Source organism: Lonchura striata, chromosome 7 (genome assembly GCF_046129695.1).
Source record: "Lonchura striata isolate bLonStr1 chromosome 7, bLonStr1.mat, whole genome shotgun sequence".
Taxonomy (NCBI): Eukaryota; Metazoa; Chordata; class Aves; order Passeriformes; family Estrildidae; genus Lonchura; species Lonchura striata.
In genome coordinates, this window is record NC_134609.1 from 8,691,459 (window position 1) to 8,713,352 (window position 21,894).

At 39.8% G+C, this 21,894-nt stretch overlaps 1 protein-coding gene across 2 annotated transcripts; it reads right to left on the reverse strand.

Moving 5' to 3' along the window:
- Positions 1 to 484: 484 nt before the first annotated feature.
- ANXA11 (annexin A11) lies at positions 485 to 21,200 on the reverse strand. 2 transcript variants are annotated; one of them, XM_021526671.2, is made up of 15 exons: positions 21,123 to 21,200; positions 12,367 to 12,427; positions 11,154 to 11,266; positions 9,631 to 10,005; positions 8,995 to 9,082; positions 8,550 to 8,644; positions 8,010 to 8,123; positions 7,732 to 7,822; positions 7,539 to 7,618; positions 7,324 to 7,380; positions 6,327 to 6,420; positions 5,573 to 5,668; positions 2,930 to 2,988; positions 2,258 to 2,380; positions 485 to 1,227 (listed from the first exon to the last, which is right to left on the reverse strand). In XM_021526671.2, the coding sequence occupies exons 2-15, from the start codon at positions 12,416 to 12,418 to the stop codon at positions 1,168 to 1,170; spliced, it is 1,497 nt and encodes a 498-aa protein (XP_021382346.2). In that variant the 5' UTR covers positions 12,419 to 12,427; positions 21,123 to 21,200; the 3' UTR covers positions 485 to 1,167. The 2 variants fall into 2 exon arrangements, with proteins under 2 accessions (XP_021382346.2, XP_021382348.2); XM_021526673.2 differs by lacking the exon at positions 485 to 1,227 and adding an exon at positions 4,065 to 4,084 and having other exon boundaries at positions 2,272 to 2,380.
- Positions 21,201 to 21,894: the final 694 nt, after the last annotated feature.

The following is a 21,894-nucleotide window of genomic DNA, read 5'->3' on the forward strand; positions in this document are numbered from 1 at the left end:
TTTTTCTTTCAAGACAAATGGCACTAGAACTTCTAGGAAAAAGGGCCTGCCTGACCCTTACACAACAGAGGGAAAACACTTAGATGTGTGTGAAGTAAGGTGAGTTAGCATGTTCTTGATTAACAAGCAGTCTACTTTCACTGAGCTAGTTTGAAAACCTTTCCCCTGCTTTGTACTTTTTACCTTTACATGTTTTTATTTTGAGAACAACAAGCTGAAGAGATGTCATCTGTGCTAGCAGAGAATAAAAATTCAGAGTTCCAAGAGTAAGAGAAATTAAAAATTGCAAAATGAAAATACTGATCAATAACTACAGATTACATGTCTCATGTACAGACAATTGCTACCAACAGCACACAACTCCCTAACTCCTACCAAAACAACACTTTTTGAATAAGCCTGTGGAAGAGAACTTCTATGGAAAAACTAAGTTAAACAAACTGAGTCATCACTCACATATCAATATGAACACCAAAAGGCACAGTCTGCAAAGTCTTAGCTTTAATCTCATAATCTCTTCTTACATATATATATATTTAAGGCACAATCCAGAACATTTAAACATTAATGACAGAATCTTTACTACTGGCAACATTACTCCTGCCTTGTGACACTCTGCCTTAGCAAGAATGAAATGCGGAACACATCTTCCTTGAAAAGAATCAAGGTAAAAAAAACCAGAACTTGACAAAACTTCTTTAAAGCTGTCTTAACTAGATAGAAAACCTCGAGGCTGCTACCTCCATATATCAGGAAGTGTGCTAGCCCAAAACCAATTCTGAATACAACAGATATAAAACTTGCACTAAAATGGCACTTAATGTTTATACAAAATAACACCTTAAAATCATACAACTGTGATCTTTGTTTCATTAAACAAACATTATTACAACATGATATAAGCAGAAAAGAAATAATGACCATTCATGGATTGCTGAGGGTACTATACAGAATCCTGAGCAGATGGCACATTAAGCTTGGTATTTTGGGGGGCTTGGCATTTATTACCTACTACTTTCGAACTGAAGATATATGCAGTATTATCTTTTAAAATGCAACTGCCTTGTAAGAAACAGGTCATTACATATTTACTTATGGAGAAAAAAAGATGCTCTGCAGCAAGTACATGAAAAGAGCAGCTTTTTTAAGAAAAGCTCAATGCTCCATTTAGTCATTTCCACCACACAACTTGAGTAGGATTTTCCGGTAGTCTCCTGAAGTATCACCCTGAAAAGGAACACAGAAAAAGAAAAGTTGAAGAACAACCAAAAGAGGTGAAGCTACAGTTGAAAAACTAAGAACTTCCTTTCCAGGGACATTTTTGGCTCTACTTATTTACAGAAATAAGCAGCAGAGTTTATATATACCTAACTGTGTATGTGCACACCCATATTTACTGAAGCCAGTCCATTAAATAGATATGGCCTGTTCTGCTTCTGAATGATAAATTATAATGCCAGATCAAAAGAGGAACAGGGGGAAGAAGCAATGCAGAGCTTTTCCACCAATGTCTCACTGCTTTTTATTCATACACAGGTGGTCACAGGGCATGCAATTACTGTAGAGGAAACATTTGAATATGCTAAACTCCAGAATCTACAGGATTCTTTCCAAACACCACCAAGTTACATACCCCTCAGTGTCCACAGCAGAAGGAATAAACAGGAGCTTAACAGGTTTGGCCCCTCATTACAAGGTAAATAAAAGTGGCACCACTCACTCTCCTTCAGCTCTTACTACCCTACCAGTGGCCAGGCATCTTCCTGGCTGTTGGTACATATAGCTCTTAAGAGCAGTAGGAGGGTGGATCAACTGCTAAAGAATCTGAAGTTTAGCCTATTTGCAAAGTCCTGTACTTACAAGAGAAAGAGGAGGCAATCCTTTAGAAGATTTTTAGAAGCTTTATCTTCTTCCAACACAGATGAAGTAGAGCACCACTGTTACTCAATTGGAGGACTGAGTGGTTCCCACAAGATAATATAAGGAGATTGGGATAGAGGGGTCTCAGAAACCCCTCTGGACCAATTTCCCTTTCCTTCCTTGCTTGTTAGCTCCTCCCCATCTCTAGTTCATCTAGCCCCCATGCAAACCCAAGCGATCTCCACCCTGTGGCCCTCAGCCTCCATGCTCCTGGCAAATGCAGCAATCCAACACAGCCAGCTACATCAGTGCAGGTAACAGCTGTTCAGCACAAGGGGTAGTGCTCTGCCAGCATAAGGGGTGTCATGGCAGGGCAGGTCGTGTCTCCAAGGCTTACACTGATATCTGTGTAGAGGGATCTGCCATACATCCGCTTGTACTCTGCACGTATGTCCAGCAGGTCAACCTCGCTGCGCGATACCATGATCCGGATCAGCGTCCTGTCCTTGGTTCCTGCTCCCTGAAACAAACAAAGCAGCAGTGCAAAGTATTGGAAAGTGTATGGTACAGCACTAATGAAAAAATAAAATGCCTATTTACTAGAATAACCCCACTGACTTAATAAGCTTGAACAGAATTTAGCCTATCATGCTAAAATAAATTAAATGCGGTGGTAGGAAACTAATTTCTCTCTCTCAAAAAAAAAAAGGGGGGATTTACAGACATACAGGGGGGTCAGAAAAATTTGGTGAGTTAAATGGCCTACTTATTTATTTCTGCTAGAATTCCCTACTTAAAAAGTATCCATTTCAATGAGTTTCAAGCATATTTGTGTTTTACCAAGTGAAGATTATTGTTTTATGCATGATTGTATGCATTGCTCTGTTAAACTGGATCAAATTAGCTAGATTTTTCCATCCTTTCATAATAATGACTGCATCATGACTGTTAGTCATCTGCCCACTGAAAAATGTAATCCCTTCAGCTGCACAGTTCCTTCCCAAGAGCTGTACAAGCATTTTAAAAAGCTCCACACTGTAAGTTTATGTAACTTGTCACAGACACCTACCTTCATTGCTTTATGTAACCTCTCTGCAAAAAAAGCTGGCGTGTTCTTGAGACATTTAACTGCAAAAAGGAACAGAGGAACAGTATTACAGAAGTAAGGCACTCCTCAATAAGAAGTCAATAATTTTTTGCGTTTATCCGACATCGCCACATGCTTGAATTTTACATAAACATACTCTTGATATAATGCAGCTTCTACTCCTTCCATGAGTCACTGAAATTATTTTTAATCCAAACAGTAGCTGCAATACAGTTAAAAAACCTACACTGCATGGCTCAAAGCAAACATTTCTGTCACTAGAAACCATCTCGTGTGAAGCAGCCATAATGAATCTTTGAATTCTAATGACCAGATTCTTGTTTATGAAGGGACAAGAGGGGATGAGGAGGGGGCAGAAGACTTGAAGGAGTACATAGGTAGCAGTGCTCCTGGCTTCTTAATTCTAAATTTTTAGGCCATGCATCTGCAAGGTGTGACAAATGCAAGTCCCGCCCTAGTTCAAATTAGGAAACCACCTATGATAGCAGAGAATCTTAGGTGGTTCCTTCTCGTTAAGGGTGAGTCATCACAACCCTTATTTTAAAGTCTTATTTTAGCCACAGAGTTCATCAGGACTCCTGAAAAATTTTAAACATGTTCATTTAGTAATGACAGGATGTTATACTTAATTAGCATAGTGCATCAGAAATCTGAAAGAGCAAAATCTAAGTCAAATTACTGTCATGTTAATCAGGATAATGAAAGAATCCTCCATCACTGATCAGAATTAAAATCTGTATCTTGACGCAACATTGTTACAAGTAAACAATCATGCAAACTGTGGCAAACTACAGAGGAAACAGACCACACTTGACATTTAATAGCACAGTAAGGTATCAAAATCAATCACACAGAATCTAAAGGTGTAAACCCAGACATGTTTTTCATAGCAACACACATTCTGTATAGGAGTAAGTAATTTTCTCAGTAGGAAAATGTAGATGAGAGATAGCAGTTCACCACAAAACTGTCAATGATATGTACAATACTATTCAAAAATGAATGACAAAATGAAATGCATGTTTCTGTATCACTCTATTTAGCCAACACAACACAACTGCATTCTAAGATGCTTAAAGATATTGTTGTAAGTTACCAGTTGTACAATCCCGAAAGCTTTAAAGAAAGCAAAATTAAATATTTTCAATTAGAAACCCCTTTTTTCTTGCAAGTAAGGTTCACAGAACAAATGATATTAATATAATTTACTGATATAGATAAGTATGTATATACATCTAAATAAAAAACCCCACAGAATCTATTTAATAAAGAGAGTTATTCAGTGGATATTAATGACAAGCCCCGCTCAAAAGGCTATTGACTTGTCTGCCAGCTAGTCTCAGTTTTGAATCTGGATCTGCATGGAGACCTGTCAAGTCACTATGAAGCTCCACAAAGTCAAATGCCTTCTAAATGCTGAACAGTTTCTTTACCAAGGCAATATTTTTCTACAAACAGAGACATATCTTTTCCATGAGTTTGGTTTTCTAACAATAGTTTTTGAGGTGACAAAATTTGAATCCTGGAAAAGGTTTGCAAAAGAATCAGACACAATGAGCTAGATCCAGTTTGTGTCATTAAAAGATCAGGGCAATTAAAAGAGCAGTACAATGAAAGTGAGGCCAAGAAGAATAAGAACAATAGTTACATAGTCACACATGCACAAGACAGGAGTGAAAAAACGAGGCTTTTAAAATTGCTTTTCATTTTGCCAAGATGTTGTTACAAACTTCAATGAAAAAAAATCTGTTGTGGTTGAACCAAGTATCCTCTCCTATCTCATTTCCAAGTGATGCAAAGTCCATTTTTCCTATTTTAGTAAGAGTTTTTGGGTTTGGTTACATTACTACCATATTCAAAACCAAAGAACAACACTTTTAAAGCTGGAGCTTCAGATACCACAGTATATTTACAGTAATAAACAGAGAAAAAAACTGAGATGTAAAGACAAAAGACAGGAAAGTGGGTCACAGTTATATCTATAATAAAGCATTTTAAATAAAACTACTGCACAGCAACTTGAGGCCTTGTCCCAGCCTCATGGAAAAAAATGACTGCTTCTGAAGAGACAACAGTAGACCTGAGGTAATAGTTTTCACTCCTCAGAAGTACTGGGAGCAATTAAAAACAAAGTTTAATAAAATTGTAGCTACAGCAAATGTGAGGAAAAAAATCCTTTGCAATGAAATTTAAAGTTTCTTTCTTCTAAATAGAGGTAGAAGTAACTAATTAGAGGGTTAATGCCTGTATTTTAATTAATGCTGGATTTCCAAAATTGTCCCAAATATTTCATTCTCACTGACCCAGGAGTTGGTAAAGTTCACTTCTTAAAAACAGTGTCAATTATAGTTAATAATTCTCTCCCCATTTTAACATGTGAAATTTAAATTCTGCAGTTGCCTGAAATATAAAAGCTTCATCTATCATTTTGAGGTGAATTAAGTGCCCCACTTTACTTATCACAAATGACTTCACAGAAAGCTCAACATAAAAAGCAGAAGACTGGAATTACTACTAATAAGAACATCCTTAGCTGAAGTCAGAGGTTCCACCTGAAGCAGCTGCAGCAGAACAGCAGGAATGAACTTGCTAAGTAGCACATACCTACTGCCAGCATGCCCTTCTCCAGGTCTCCAGACATCTCCCGGCATATGCTGCTTTCGATGTCCCGGTTACACATCCTCTGGTACTCGCTGAAGACTGCAAATGGAAAAGAAAAATTTCAGCTCTGCAACAAGAGGTGGCACTGGAATGTGCTAGGTGGCTTCATTTCAGTGGCACTTCTCAGCTGGACACTACAGTGTACTCACACCAGTCTGAACATCTCAAGGATTAATGCTGTGTTATCAACCATGCTCCTTCTAGCCTGCCCAGATATGACCTTCTCATTAAAGGGCTACACCAAGAAAGCATGGCAATTTTTTTAGGAAAGCTTTGCGTCTCAATAAAGTCAAGAAGAAAATATTCAGGTTCTCATATACACCCCTTTCCTTCATGTAAGTACCTCGCACCCCAATAGCACAATGTGAAAGTTCTACGTAGTTACTAAAACACTTCCACGACAGACTGATGTAGCACCTTACATTAGTAAGTAACAAGGGCAGACACAAGTACACAAGACTGAATTCTAGTTTTTCAATTCTTTAATCAGAGGATCATTTGAACAAGTCTGACCTCTACCTCCTCTGATACCAAGAAAGGTGACTTGCTTTTCCTCAGCAGAATTCACCCTGCTTTTCATTGGTATTCTGTTGGGCTCATTTTACAGATGGAGGAAATTCAGGCACAGAGCAGTGCTTTACATTTTTATCATTACAGACAACAGAACCAAGCTACAGTTTACGTAGGACATCATTACCTGCTCTAAGGTGGGCCCGGCTTCTTGCACACAGAATGGCATTGAATTTGGATTCATCAGTTCCTAGACGGTTCTCTCCAGCTGCATACAACTCCTGAGCACAGAAGGGAATTCACACTTCATTACTCAGAAAAGTAGTCAAGCTGAACAGCCAAGTTACAGATTTGCTTCCTTGCTGCCTCTTCTCCTTTTATATTTCTTTCTTAGCCTATGTACTACTGCAAAACAGGGGCAAGCAATAAATAGCAACTAGTTCTAACCTTCCTACAATATGCTATGCTTACAGTCTTCCTAGCTTGCTGATGCGTAAGGGCTCCAACACAAGAGCTCCAGATTACTAAAGGAAGGGACATTGTTCAAGAGGTACCTGAAAATTGTTCTTCCTAACAGTCCTTACATCTAGCTTTTCTTCTGCAATTTTAGGTGTGTTCTGGGATGTTCTTGTGTTTTGGCTAAGGCACACTACGTACAAAGCTAATGACATCACTATTTAAATGACACTAGTATGGCTAAAACAATCCAGGGTTTTCCCTTTGCTTTGTAGTGAAATGGAACATACAGAAAAAGAAATGGGGCAAGAATTACAAAGTCCAAGTGCCTTATTTGCTGCAAAACTCCAGACTTCCTTGAACAACATGCAAAGGCTAATGCAGTTGTTGAATAGTTTAAAATGTAATCCACATATCACCTCCAATCTCTTTGGTCAATTTCCTTAGAAAGCAGCACAATCCAACACTTGGAAAAGCCAAAGACCTGACAGAACGAGAGGTAAAATATCCTACAGACTGTACTCCCAAGAGCTTTATCTCTGTATTGCACCTACATGGCTCTAATGCTCTGTCACAGCTTTTTATATCTCTTCCATCCACTCAAATAAAAGCACTGCATCAGAAGTTGTCACAAGGTGTCCAAAACTAACAGTAAGCAGAATCCACAGAGCCAAATTTCAGCATATTCAGTTGACTATACTTAGAAACAGTGAAGCATTTCTACTGACCTGTACATCTCTTTGGACAACAGACATGTCAACATTTGTACTTTCATCTCTGTTTCCCTGAAAGAATCAGAAGATCCAGAAGTGTTACTGGTGAGCTTTGATGGACTGCCTTTTTTTAAAATAAAAAAAAAAACCAACCAAAACCAAACCAAACAAAATCCACACCACCTACAGACACACAACAAAGAAATTTCAAAATCCCAGCAGGCAAGTACCTGAGCAAGCGAAATTAAAAGCCTCTGGAAGTGCCCAGATGTGTCACTTTTTATTGCCTCCTCCAGAGTTTTCTTATATTCTGGAAAAGAGATGATCATGAATCCTCATACAATCCTGCTCATATCCTAAATTCTTACTATCAATCAGTGATTGAGTAAGAAAAGGAAAAAAATTTGATGCAACAGATCAAACCTGCTTTATAGACCCTGCTGAGTTCCTGAATATGCTCATTGCTGCGGGAAGCTAAGATTTCAATGAGACAATTTTCATCTGTGCCAACACCCTAAAACAAAGGAGAAACACTTCAGAATCTTGATTTCTACAACCTAGTACAAAATAAATGTAACAAAATTATATAGAAAGTCAAAGCAAGTAATCTCAAATAAATCCAAACTTTTAAATGGCAACCAAGTATTTTATCAGCTCAGCTATTTCCTCTATGCTATAAAATTTGTATCTCCTATACAAACCTTTATAGCTTCCTTGATTTCATAAGCATCAAACATGACAGGTGTCTTCATCATTGCCAAGATTGTCCTCTCAAAGTTACCCGAGAGCTCAGACTTGAGATCCTTGATCAAATCCTAATGAGAAGGAAAAACAAGGGAAAAATGCATAAAGACCAAACTGGAAAAAAGCAAGCACCAAAACCACACATTTACACACAAGCACCAGTAATGTATGTTCAAAGTAAAGCTATTCAACTTAACACTAAAACCAGCATAATGGTATGTGTACATATTATTAAGGTCCAATTAAATAGACTGCACAGATCCAAGAGTCAAAGGAACCACTTAGAATACAAACTGCTGTACATGTTTCATCTGCAATACTGCATGAATAAGTCAAGCATCAGTAAAAGTAGCTCTGGCTACTGGCTATTACTTAAGAACCATCTTCCCCTAATGCACCTTCCAATCTTTCTTTCCCAGCACTAAGTCTTCTGACTGCCACTGAAGGCAGATGTAGGCTCTCATTTCTTCTTCATTCTGTTCTCACTACATACTTACCTTTCCATAAGCTGTTTTGAAGGACAGGATTATCTGCTGCCGTTGCTTGTTTGAACGACTTCCAAGACAATCAATGATCGCCTGCTCATCGGTTCCTGTACGCACACACCAACACGACAGAATGAGCATCACTTCATGTGAGCATTCAGCTTTCTATTTCATCCTGTTCTAAACCCAGCAGAAGGACATTAATGCCTTGAATTCATCTACAGTATCTACTCTTGTGTTCAACTACAGAACTTTGAGCTCACAAACACACTAAGAATACAAAGAAAGCTTCAACCAAACTCATTATATTGTTTATGCCCACGTGAACTTCCAGTAGTACTTCTGATAACCAAGGAGTCAGTCCCACTCAGTACAGACATAGCAATAGAAAAATTTCAGTGCTGAATGGAGATGCAATTCTACTTTTTACTGAAATGTAAATTATCAGACTGCTCACCGAATCCTTTCATGGCCTTCCTTAAGACTTCTGCATCCTTCAGAGGGTCGAAACCCGGTGCATCAGTAATTGTACCTCGGTTTCCGTGCTAAAATGAGATCAACAGTGTTAAACAACAGTAGTCTTAACAGCATATTAGTATTAAATACTGAAATACTGTGGTTTACTACTTAAGAAAGAGGACCACTGTTATCAGTTTTCTTTTTGTGAGAAAAGTAAGAGAGAAAACTCAAACCAACCTGCCTCAAGCAATTTATTAACTTCTAGACACAAATTACAAGAAAATGCAAGATTAAGGTTTGCTGACATTAAATCTGCTCTCGAACTAATTAAGGTTTGATGTTACTGTATATACAACTGGCAATAATTGGTAAAGTTAGGAAAGGCAAGATTAATTAATTTGAATTTATATCAAACCTTTTTTTTGGATACCATGGTAAAACATAATTCGTTTCAAGACCGTATGAGCCTATAGTGCTTGCATTTGAAAAGGTTCCATCTCTCTCTTATTACTCAAACTTTGTTTCATAACTTTCTTTTCAATTTTGTGATAGGTTTACACTAATACACACAAAGAAAATTCAGAGAAACATATATACAGTCACACCTCAAAAGAAAAGCAGTGAATGCTCTTACTGTTACAGGAGTGACTGCAGGCCCTGTAGTTCCTGAGTAAGAGGGCATAGACGGGTTCACAGATGGACCTGCTGGATAATTTGGCATGGGCTGCTGCCCTGGGTAAGTTGGTGGAAGTCCTGGGTAGTTCATAGGCTGCTGCCCAGGAGGTGGTGTGGGCTGGCCTGGCACAGGGCCGCCTGCGTATCCTGGGTAAGGCGGCATTCCAGACGGGGGATTTCCTCCAGGTGGAGCATACCCTCCATACGAGGGCTGTTGTCCTGGTGGGGGCTGCCCAAAGCCACCTGGAGGAACTGGTGGATAACCCCCAGGTGTGGAAGGATACATGCTTTGTGGTACATTTGTCCCTCCAAAGGTCCCTGCAAGGTTGGATGCCTGCAATGACAGCAATAAAACAAGAGACAGGAAGGAGCACCAACAGCTGAGTTTCAGTAACATGCTTAATACAATACAACCTCCCTCCCCACCAACACAGACAGCTCTTTATCTGCAAAAGATAGCAAGCAGGATGGAAAAATCTGCCTAAAGCTTTACACCAAATAATCCTTTGCCCATGGCTGCCTTGTGTGATCACAAGGGTGCACCTGGGTGCAAGTACTTCAAGCAACCTTTGGCTGTTTTATGGCATGTTAGTAGTTTACAACTAGAAGTCCCTGGACTACATTTGGAAAGACTTCTGCAGAAACTGAAATGAAGATATTCCACTCCACATCAAAATCTTATCACTGAAACCCCTCTTCTAGAGAGAAACCAGAAGCGATAACGGATGACTGCAGCACTGTCAGAAACTAGCTGCTGTGGCTGCAGCCTCATGCATCCTAGAGAGCTTGTTCAATTTGCCTGCTGGCTGCTAAATCATTTCATTTATCCACTGCCTCAGAAAAATATCTATAATGCAAATATCTTCATACAAACTGCATTCGTTATGCAGCATAACAGATTTCTGAAGACTAAAGTTGTCAGAAGTGTCACTCACTTCTGCTCTATGAAAAAAAAAATCACATTGGAAACGTCTACATTTTCTTCAGTTAATGTAAAAGGTTTTTACTTCCATCTGTTAAACATCAGTGTTTGTAAGAGACTGTTGATCCCACATTCTTTTCAAGGATGAATCATTGATACCTCTAATTGTACAGCTTTTTTCCTTACTCTGACTGGTCAAAATCCAGGTAAATAGACAAAATCCAGACTGTGCTTGCCCATGTGAATATATGAACAGTGGATATTCTGTTAATTAAGTTCCCTATTCCTCTACACAGCAAATGCCAAGTTGTATTAGTCTTATGTCCATAACTTTTGAAGTTAGACTGTTAATAACATTTAACTAGTGCTCTGTTTTCCTAATATAAGAAATAGCTTGCAGTAACCATTTTCCTCAGTAGGCAATATTGAATGCTCAATACCTAAACAGATTAGACATACAGGCACAGAATTCAAGTGATGAACCTCTCAGTGACAATTCCAGAAGCACAATTTTGCCCTTAAGGACATCACAGTGGAACATTAAATGAAAGCAAACTCACCATTGCAGCCATGTGGCTGGGATTGAACTGGTTGGCATAGCCAGCCACATTTTCCAGACCAATTGGAGGTGGATTTGAAGGTGGATAGGCAGCACCACCCCAAGGACTGCTACCTGAAATCAAACACAGATGTGCTGAAACAAGAAACTATGCCTTTTAAAAGTTCTTACTGCTTAAATTTCTAACGTAATGTATTTTCAACACTACCAGGGAAATCTACTGAAGAGGTGCAGGGTAGCAGTGCAATTATTAAAAAGAGAAGTCTCACTGGGTATTTCTAATAATGTTAGTTAACACTGAATCTGTAAGTTCTCACTTAAAACAACTCTAAACCTATTTGAAGGTTAACACTTAAGACTCTTAACACTGTATTTTGATTTGAGTGCACCTAAACTACAAAGTTGTCTGGGTAATCCAGTAGGAAGATATTATTAATTCTACTTACTTTGCTAATTTGAGAGGTGTCCACAGACATTTAGAGGCACCAAAGCCATAAAACCTGTCTGCACACAGCAGTATAGTCTTAAGGCAGAATACCCAGCTGAGAAACAGGCTTTATCCTCCTAGCTAGTTGGCCTTTTCACTGTACACTGCTTCTGCTTCCTGAGCTAACCTGCCTAACTCCACATTTCACCATACCTGCATGACTCCAGTCCTTTCTTTCTGCCTTACAACAACACTAACAACTGTAAAGTTCAGCTTGATAACCAAGGAGTGGATGAGTATTTAATCAGCTTTATGTTATTATTAACTGCTACCCTTTTTAACAGCCCCCTCCCTTTTGTATGCAACCACTTGCCTAAGAATAGTGAATTAAGGATAATTTCCTATTTCTTTGGGGGATATGGTTGTCAGCTGTTGAATGACTTCTCCCCATATTCACTTGACTCACTACCCACCTTGAAGACTCAGTATCAACCGGACGATGATCCTTGTCATTTATTGGATTTGGTCAAGTTAAGACCATTTCTAATGCTCTGTGCTGTATTTGAGATTAATGAAACTGGACATTACTATATAAGCACATGGCAGAACACACATATTAGACATATCAGAATCCCCAACCCAGATAAAACGGGATTTAACAAGCAAGTACAGAAAGCTTTGGGGAGTCAAGGAAACCCTCCACGGTCTTGTTCTTCATCCATGCCATGTTTCCACTCCAGAAAGGACCACGACTGCATTTAATGTTTACTTCATCTGAGTAACTTACCTGGGGCAGCTGGTGGATATCCACCCGCTGGGGGATAGCCTGGGTAACTCATTGCAAAGATCTGGAAAGTATGTGTGATACAGTTATTTTCTGTAATGCTTCACTCATTACACTACATAACACTAAGAGGCAACATGTATGCAGTAGCCAGTTACCAAAATTTAGACATAACCTGCACACTTTGTCCCGGCTTTTCCCTCAGAAACCGCTTCCCATTTCTGGATTAATAAGCAGTTGCAGAGTCACTATTCACACTATTTTTTTTATTTGTTGCAGTTGCTACTTACTGCTTGGTCTATTATGCTGTTAGGGATGTATTACTTGAACTTCCTTCCTTTACTGTGCTATTAAAACCTCCAGAAGTTTCCAGCCTATACAGAATTATCTTATCAATGAAGAGTAGAAAATCATCTGACAAAGAAGCTACATCTTCAAGTGAGTAGCTATTAGAAGTTGTTAGAAGGCACCTAAATGCAAACATCTGCAGAAGTGCAAGGTCAGAGTTAGAAGCAGAAGGGATACACTTTCATGCTTACAGAATTGCCATAAAATATGAAGGGTTTACTGATAGGATAAGATCACTAGAACAAAGTGAGTCTCTCAAAATGGATACTGCCTCTGTCAGCACAGAAGTGCACAAAGTCATTAGCTGTCCAAAATAGAAGTAGAGGTCAAAAAAGGAAGAACAGCTAAATGAAGTACAAAATCAAAACTGAATACATGAGCCTTATTTTAACCAGAACAGCTACCAGGAAGAATGGTAAAAGTAACTATGAAGAAAACTATCTATAATGAGTGTTACCTTTTTGAAGGTTATTTTTAATGACAAGTCACATTCTATTTTTAGAATTGCTGTGTAAATTATCCCATTTTCCACCCCCCTCTTTCCCCTAAAGCACTACCTTTTGCATCTGGCATGTTTTGCTGTGTTTTGGGTTTCGGCTGTGGAATTTTGTTTTGGATTTGGTTTGAGTTGGCAAGAGTGCTGTTCTTGTGAAATTGTTTTCATTCTGTATGATCATGTTAACTTCCCTTTCTGGTTTGCATGGCTCTATTACATAGCAACATTGAAATGGAGAAACACCTTTTTTGTGGTTTTCTTTTTTAATAAGGAAATAAAATCAGGAAACCGGCAATTTACTTAAAGACTGTTTGGACTTCATGCTGCAAATACTCATTTAAATTTAAAGAGCAAGCAATGAACTAACAGAAACTGCAATGAACAAGCCAGACCAAAAGTCATAACCGTTCTACTTGCACTCCAGTATGCAGCATCTAACAGAATCAATAAGTGAATGCAGCTTCTCAGAATTCGAAAATCAATATCTGCTGTTACCCATACAAAGATTGACCCCAAACTCACGAGGCTGAGAAACAAACCAGTAAAATTCTCCCTCTGCTGCTGGGAAAACGAGTCGGCAGCTTCTTCCCTCCTGGCCCCACCATTGCCAGAGGCTGGAGCTGCTGGGCCCCAGCCCACACTGCCACCTCCGGGCAGGTACCCGAGCATGAAGTGCAGAGAGGCCAGCAGAACAAAAATAACATTTAAAAACTCAACATAAGGCAGCCCGGCACACTCCAGAGCCTCTCTAATTCAGAAATGGGCTTTGCGTAATAAAGTACAGAAAATAAAAAAGAGCAATTATTATAATGTCACTCAAAAACCAACCAAAGAACACTCACAATATACATTCTTTGCATGCACAATGTCAATGTGTATGTTTTTAATATACAAATTATTACAACACTGAAATTAATGTTATATCTTCAGGTACAACCATAATTATATTTTTAGTTATTTTTTAGATTTACATGTAAATACAATTAAGACAGGGTACTCAAAAAATTGTAATATGCCTTTTTCGATAAAGCTTTAGGTACAAATTTAAGGCAAAACCCCTTTTTTTTTGTGGTAGAGAGTGAGAAGCAATGGGATAGGTTTTGTTTTTCTTAGCAAGTCTGCTTGATTGCTTTTAATCCCATATAGAACACTCATTTCAAATCGGAAAACACCCCAAGATTAAAAGAGCCTTTTGGCAATGAAAGCTGAGGTTGAGAAAAAGCAGCCAGCTTCAGCAACCTGAAAAAAATGTTCGTTTCTATATAAAAATGTTCCAATTGCTTCTTTTGAACACTGTATTTATCCAGGGCTTTTCCAAGGGGAAATTTTCCCAGACTGGTTTGATTCCAGGCAAGCTAGAGCTGCAAACACACCGATTTCTCATGTTCAGAAACTTCCCTGATCACCATCTTTTCCACAGTTCATTTGAGCCTCTGTTGGCCAGTACTCTAAATTTAGAAATATTAACATAAAAAGTTACTTTTCCCAACCATTCCCTCAACCCAGCCTCCATTTCATCTTCTAATCTCATCTGCCACACTTTCTCCTGCTACATCCACAATATTTTACTGAAATTGCTCATGATGAGCAGCACTTGCCTGCTGATAACAAAGGGTGACACAGGCAAGGGAACAGAAGATATGGAAATCCACCCTGCTGTACAAACATTGCGTGGGAGGACACAGGAACAGCAAGGTCTCTGTTTGCTCAGTCAAAAAAAAATGTAGTGCATAAGACAAGGGAAAAATCCAAACAACCAAACTGCACACAGAAGGAGGGAGTGCCTTGAAGAAAATAAAGAACAACTACTGTCAAGATCCTCTCCCCATTTCCAGTATTCAATCCCAGAGGTCCACCTCAGACCTTTAAAGACCTCAGGTTTTACTCCCACAGTGAACATTGCTATCATGCTTCACCTACAAGCTATAAACCATTCAGGCTCTTGAGCATTTTCCTGCTGCTTGGCAAAGCTAAGAGGGAACGGACCTGTTCATAAAAGATAAAATCTGTGAAGACTTTCAACGGGAATCTTGAAAATACACTTCTGTAAGATACAGTAGAGAAGGAAAGGACTACAACTTGAAAAAAAATTGTAACAAAACTACAAATTCCATAATGGCAGAAATAAAGAAAACTTCAAGGCTGCCAGAGAAATTTTGTTTCAAGGTGCAAAAGCAATAAGCTCAGCCACTGCATTCACACCCATTCCTGGAATTTATTTAGTGGCTGCTGTTCAGGCTCCAGCTATGCCATGGTACAATAACTTGAAGACAAAAAATCATGAAAAACCATAACATTTATTAGTTCAAAATTATTTGTTTAATTATGCCTATTTCACAGGGATCACCAAGTAAAGTAAAACCCTTGGCCTTGACTCCTCCACAAGGTTAATTACCAGGATATAGCAGACAAAGCAGCCTGAAGCTATAAATTACAGTACCTGCTTCAAGACCGATCTCTGATTGTGAAACCAGAACAGAATTTATCACCTTACAATAATACACTGCCATTTTTCATCAGATATGAGCTCAGGCATCCACCACTGTGCTTTTCCAAGACAAGGACAAACCAGAGTCAGCACTGAACCAGCTGCTATGTTACCAGCCTGAGCAAGATTTACCTTTGACTCATGCACTGCAGCATACAAGTTGTCCTCTCCTGTATTAGCTGTAATAATTTCCATCCTGATGGATAAATAGTCTGGCAATTTTGTTTTATCATTAAGTCTTCTGTATATGTGACTCCTGGCTAGCCTTCCTTTCACTATGAAAAAAAAATAATTTAGTAGAATGGGTTTATCTTCCAATAAGCCTGAGTTCAAGACACTCAGGAAACCTCTTTGACACAGATCACCCTTTGTTCAAACAAACTTTTACTGGACTTCATCCAACAATGTATATTTAAGGAGTATTAACCCATCATCTACTTTCTACAAAAATAGCTTCCTTAACAAAAATCCCAAACCAACTCACAGCTCTGAATAGATGGTAGAACAAACTCAAATATGAGGCTTTTCTAAAAACTATCCATCTGAATTGCTTGCTAGTATTATGACTCAAGAGCTCAGCCAGTTTTGATGATCCTTCTGATACAGTATCATAATCTTTTTTATTACAGAAAATAATCTAGCACTTTTTGACCTGCTGAGGCAAGCAGGTGAGAAAGGTAGCACTTGCAAGCTCTATTCAAAATAAAATAGAACTGAAAAGACATGCCATGTCCAACAAAGAAAGGCTGAATGGGAAGACACACCCATAAGCCACAATCAAGCTGTAAAAATATTACTAAGAAAATATTACTAACAACATTCCTGTAACCTTTCCAGTGACAGAAGCCCTACGTATATACTCAGGGCTTCAAAATCCAAAGAATTCAGTTGAGCTGTATGGCCTTTCAAGATCTATAAGCAGCAAAAACTTGAGTTAATTCCAAGAGGTCAGTTTCATTTTGGATCCCTACTCTGCCCTGATGCAAGTGCTTCCTTTTGTAGCACACTTCAACACTCTCTTTCAAATATATATTTGTGACAATACAGATAGACACTTTCCAAACAACAAAACAAGCAAGGAAAATAAACCAATTAAGGTTATGAGATGTTTGAAGTAGTAATGGAATGAGGTTGTTATATTTCAAACTCGTAACTTGTCGCAGAAAATCATTTGTTGCAAAAAAATAATAAGACTATAAATAGTCTGAACTATGTTCTCAACTGACTAATACCTCAGGGATTTATACTCCTCTATTTTAAGTTCCACCATAAAAGAATAAATTTTCGCACCATTAGTGCAAGTCAGAATATGTAAATACCAATTACTCCATGAACTACAGCAATAGTGTGGTATTCAGCACCTTAAAATAATTACTAAAAAATATCTGATTGATCATTTCTCACCAGCAGTTTTTAATTAGTTGCTGTGGCCGAGCCTGAAGCGCAGAGTCAGGGAGTGGCCCCACTGCAAAGGCAGAGGCAACAGGAAGAAAGGGACAACAAAAGGCTTCCATCAGGTCTGCAGCTGTTGGGGCTGCAGAGGCGCCAGGCTGACACCAGGCTGCTCAAGTGACAGCTCCCAAAGTCAGGGACACTGGCAGCAGCTGCATGGACAAACCTGACACTGCGACAAAGCCTCTCTGCTGACAGCCCGGGGACTCCCCACATCAACCAGAGGTACAAAGACATCAATATTTTCTTAACAGGGATGACTTTCGCACTTTCTGGACACATTTGCTGAACACATTAACCTGTCCAGCAACGCTGGGATGGTTACTACCCCTCCGTGAGCAAAATGGACAAACCTTCATTCGTTCCAGACTATAAGGAATTATTCATTCTCAGTTGATTAATTCTTTCCAGGAACAGAATTATTAAAGAACCAACTTAGAATAGTAAAATAGGTATTTCAAAGCAACCATAAACAAAGAATGTGAAAAGAAAGCAAGACTGTAGCCTTCAAATCTAGACTGCACTTGAGATCAGCAAGGTCTAATCCTTAAAGCTTACTACGAGAAGTATTTTTCCCCTAAATCCTGGTATTTGTAAGATGCATTTATTCTCCTAGCTAATAGAAAACCAAGTATTTTTAAAACACTACCAAGCACAGGCAACAACCAGTTATTTTGACTATAGTTAAGTACACTGTTTACTGAATAAGTGCAAATTCCCATGCTTAAAATTGTTACCTCTAGCAATAATAACAGAAACAGTTACCCTGTCTGCTTCAGGCAACTTAAGCACTTAATTCAGAGCAACTTACTAGGCCAAAGTCCAAAATCAGACAAGTTTTTCTAGCCAAGCCAGAGGTCTTCGGGGGTGCAGGAATTAATCATAGCAATTATCACTTCACATACATATTGACTATATGGCTACAGTAAAGTTTAGCACAAACAAGAGACCTTCAGAAGCATTAAAACTCATCTGGATCTTTAATATGGAACTGATATATTTGACAGTTCTTAAGATCACCAGAAGTTAAGATCTAAAAGCCTGAATTGGAAGCCCACCTCTCCTACTGGTGAACACTTTCCCAATGCCCTCAAAAAAACCTTTATCACTCACACTTTGTGGTAAAAGAAAAAAAAAACCAAACACAACCAAAACAATAATTCCAAAAGACTTTTAACCTTCCTTACCAAGTAAGACAGCATATTCTCTCTCAAACAGACAGCACATAAGGGAAAAAAGGAGGCCACACCTGGGAAGAACTTGTTTCCCTTTCTTTGGAGGTCTCAGACAAGATCATTGCTACTAACCAGACGTCACAGAGACAGGCACTGCACAGGGAACAGCCAGGGAGTGGCTGTGGGGGCTGTGTTTGTTTTATTCAGTTACCAAAATCTAACAACTGGCACTGGTCCACAACCAGCATCTGTGACAGCTGAACATTATGGATATAGTTGCACACATACAAACAAAAAACTAGCTGCCAAGCAAGAATCACACAAGAAAGTGTCAGAATTGTCTCTTAGAAGGACACCACTGAGTCCCAGCTCTGTCCTGTAACTGATTCCAGGTTACCCCATTCAGGATCTAACTTCTTATCAAGCTTATCTAGTGAGTGCTGATAAAATCTGGAACAAACACAGAGCAACAATAGAAGCAATACACAGTAAAAACCTATTGCTGTTCTTAGGTTTGCATATCTACTTTACATTGTTCCCATCTTGGGGACCTGGGAAGGAAATTCAGCATTTATACCAACCACAGTCACTTTCAAATAAACTGGCAAAAATAAAGGGACAACTCAAGTTTCAAACAGGTGAAAGTGCTGTTTGCTGAGGGGTAAATGTGCAGCCTTTTCTTTCCTTTAAAAAGTGTTTTGCTACCTTCAAAAGAAACTCAAAACAAAACACACTGCATACAGCTGACAAGTCCCTGTCCTTATTTCCAACAGTTTACATAAAACACTTTAAAAATATATCCAATAAGAAATATGGGTCAAGGTAGTAAACAAAAATAACAATAAACAAAAATCATATTGGTGCCATTACTCAGTTGAATATTTATTGTAACAGAAACCTCCAACCACAATTTGAAGCTGACAGAGAAGTTTCTACAAATTATTATATAGAGGCTTGGCTAAAAATAAATGAAACTTTCAGTTTGTTCAAAAGCCCTACTATTTCTGTAGTCACAATTAAACTATCTGCTATATTGTTGCTTTAACTAGAGCTTCTTTTTTTAATACCTCCATTGCTATCACAGAAGTAGAATTAAGTCAGCTCTATCTTGGTTTTGATTAGTGCAGTGCTATTGAACAGACCCTATGGAAGCTCTATCTTCCAAAATTTGTTAGAGGTCTAGAAAACACCACCTCCTGTAACCTTCAAATCAGACAGACTTCTTGGCTTGATTTTTTTTTTTATATAGCAGATCAGGTTATGTATTTTAAGTTGTTATCTAACACTATGTCTTCACAATTCTGACTACATAAACACCCCCATGAAATAGCTCCATCCCACTGCTGGTTTTGTTGTACCTTTTAGTGACTTCTGACATTTCATGGAGTTTTCAGTCTAACAATTCTAAACTTCTGGGGACTACAAATAATAAGCTAAAGAAGTGACAAATCATATGAACGAATGTGATGGCTACTCCAGGAATTTTAAGTACAGACAGACATTTTGGCCTCTGATCTTATACTAAGGTCCAGCAAGAGAAAAACCAAAAATATCATAAATATTGTTGACATAAAATAATTAGGCACTCAGCAGAAATGCAGTGGGGACAGGGCTACAGGCAAACATGTAAGCAATGCTCAATTCAAGTTATCTGCTGCATCAGTGGGAGGAGAGTGGTCCACATGACTCTTACAGCAACCCAAAACACAGGAAATTATAAAAATAGCCAAGCTATGGGGAAAGTGTTCATACACTCAGGCTTTACAGCAACCATATACTTGCACTGCTTTTGTGCTGTTTCTGATGTTACCATGGGTGATCTAGTAAAACACTGACTCACTCCACGGAAAATAACTATATGCTGGGGGAGGTATCAGGGAATGAACCTCCCGCCTCTGATAGCAGCTGGGTTTTCATGTGCATAACCCTCATAATCAGCTCCTTCATCAAAACACACTGCACCAGCACTTCTCCCCTCCCTCGCCAGTCTGCTTTCTCCGCTCCCCAGCCTCCTGTCCCCGTTCCAGGCTGAGATGCCTTCCATGCCTCTGCCACTCCCTTCAGAACGTTATTTCTCGACAGTTCCTCCTTAACAGGAAGAAGCTTCCAGGAACTACTGTAAATATCTTTAAAAATTAAAACATATTCCAGAGAAGTACGTCCTTACTGCCCAGAAACAGAATGGGGACAAGAAGGAATTGCTTTTCTGAATAGGGAGATATTTGTGCTGTGCTCTGTCACACATATAGCTGCAGCATAGCAAGAGTTTGAAGAGTTTCCTTTTAAGACAACTAAAGTGACTTGAAGACACTTAAAGACACTTAAGTGTCTTAAAGACATTCGAAATACATATGGTATAAGAAAAGATAGAGTGTAATAAGTGCAGTTTAGAGAAAGGGGCCTTCTGGATTAAAAAAAAAAAAAAAAAAAAAAAAAAAAAGGCAAAAGCACTGCGTAATGGCCAGCCTACCATCTTAGGCTGCTTCCTCCTGACAACTGTACACATCAAATCATAAAGTCAAGATAAACTACGGACTCGGCCAAAGGACCGAACTGCGACTACAACAGCAGAGCATGCCCTCTCCCCTGAATCCACGTTTCCCCAGGGAACGGGCGTCGCTCCCTGCCGGCGGCGGAGCTGCCGCAAGCCCCGACCTCCCCGGGTCCCGGGCAGCCCTTGAGCCGCCGCTGTCACCCCGCGGGCTCCTGCCGCCCGGGATCCCGGCCCCGCGGGGACCCGGCCCACGGCCCCGCCGCACCGGGGCCCTGGCCCCTCGCCCCGGCCCGAGGTCGCGCCTACCGCAGGTCCCGCGGAGCCGCCGCTCCCACCGCCCGTGCCGGTGCTGGCGGCGCTGCGGGCGGGCCCGGAGCGGCAGGGGCGGAGCCGCCCGCCCGGCTCGCCCGGCCCGGCCCGGCCCGCCCCGCCGCGCGGCGAGGAGGGCCGGCCCGGCCGGCGCGGAGCCTGCGCTGTCCCGGCCGGACAGCCCGCGCTGGCCCCGGGGAGCCCGCAGCAGGTCTGACCGCGGGCCGGCTTCAGCGAAAGGCCCATTGTATTGAAAACACAGCTCTCTAAGAGAGGTAACGCCGCCCGTCGCGGGGCAGCCTGGGCATTCCCCGAGAGCACAGCGGCGCCTGAGGGACCGGCTGGCCTGCACACGGCAAAACCAAGTCCTGGCTCAAGTCAAGCTTGTAAGCGTTCAGCACAGCATCGGATTTAAACCCAAAACCACCCTGACTGTCCTCACCAGGAAACACGGTTTCCAGACAAGGTGGTACAGAAAACACCCATTTAGTATATAATACAGTTTTCCCTAAGTAAAATTTCACAAAAAAAGTCAAGAGGAAGCCTTTTCTAGTACAAGCAGTAATAGCTACAGGCTTCAATAAACATTTTTTCTTTCCTACATGCATTCTTTAAAGGTGAGTGAAGTTGCTCACATGGAAGCATTTAGAGAGACAAACCAAGATAATAAAAACGAAAAATAAAAAGGGCTAGCATTTTCCAATTATATTTCTTTTGCCAAGACACTAATAAAAATAGCAAACACAGCATTATCTAGCTGAGTCACAGC

Bases quoted from the DNA above. Each gene is read 5' to 3' on its own strand.
- ANXA11 (XM_021526671.2), bottom strand. From the start codon at position 12,418: ATGAGTTACCCAGGCTATCCCCCAGCGGGTGGATATCCACCAGCTGCC. The intron at 11,267-12,366 runs GTAAGTTACTCA...GTTTGATTTCAG, and splicing joins ATATCCACCAGCTGCCCCAG to GTAGCAGTCCTTGGGGTGGT. The intron at 7,381-7,538 runs GTACTTGCCTGC...TGATTCTTTCAG, and splicing joins TTTTAATTTCGCTTGCTCAG to GGAAACAGAGATGAAAGTAC.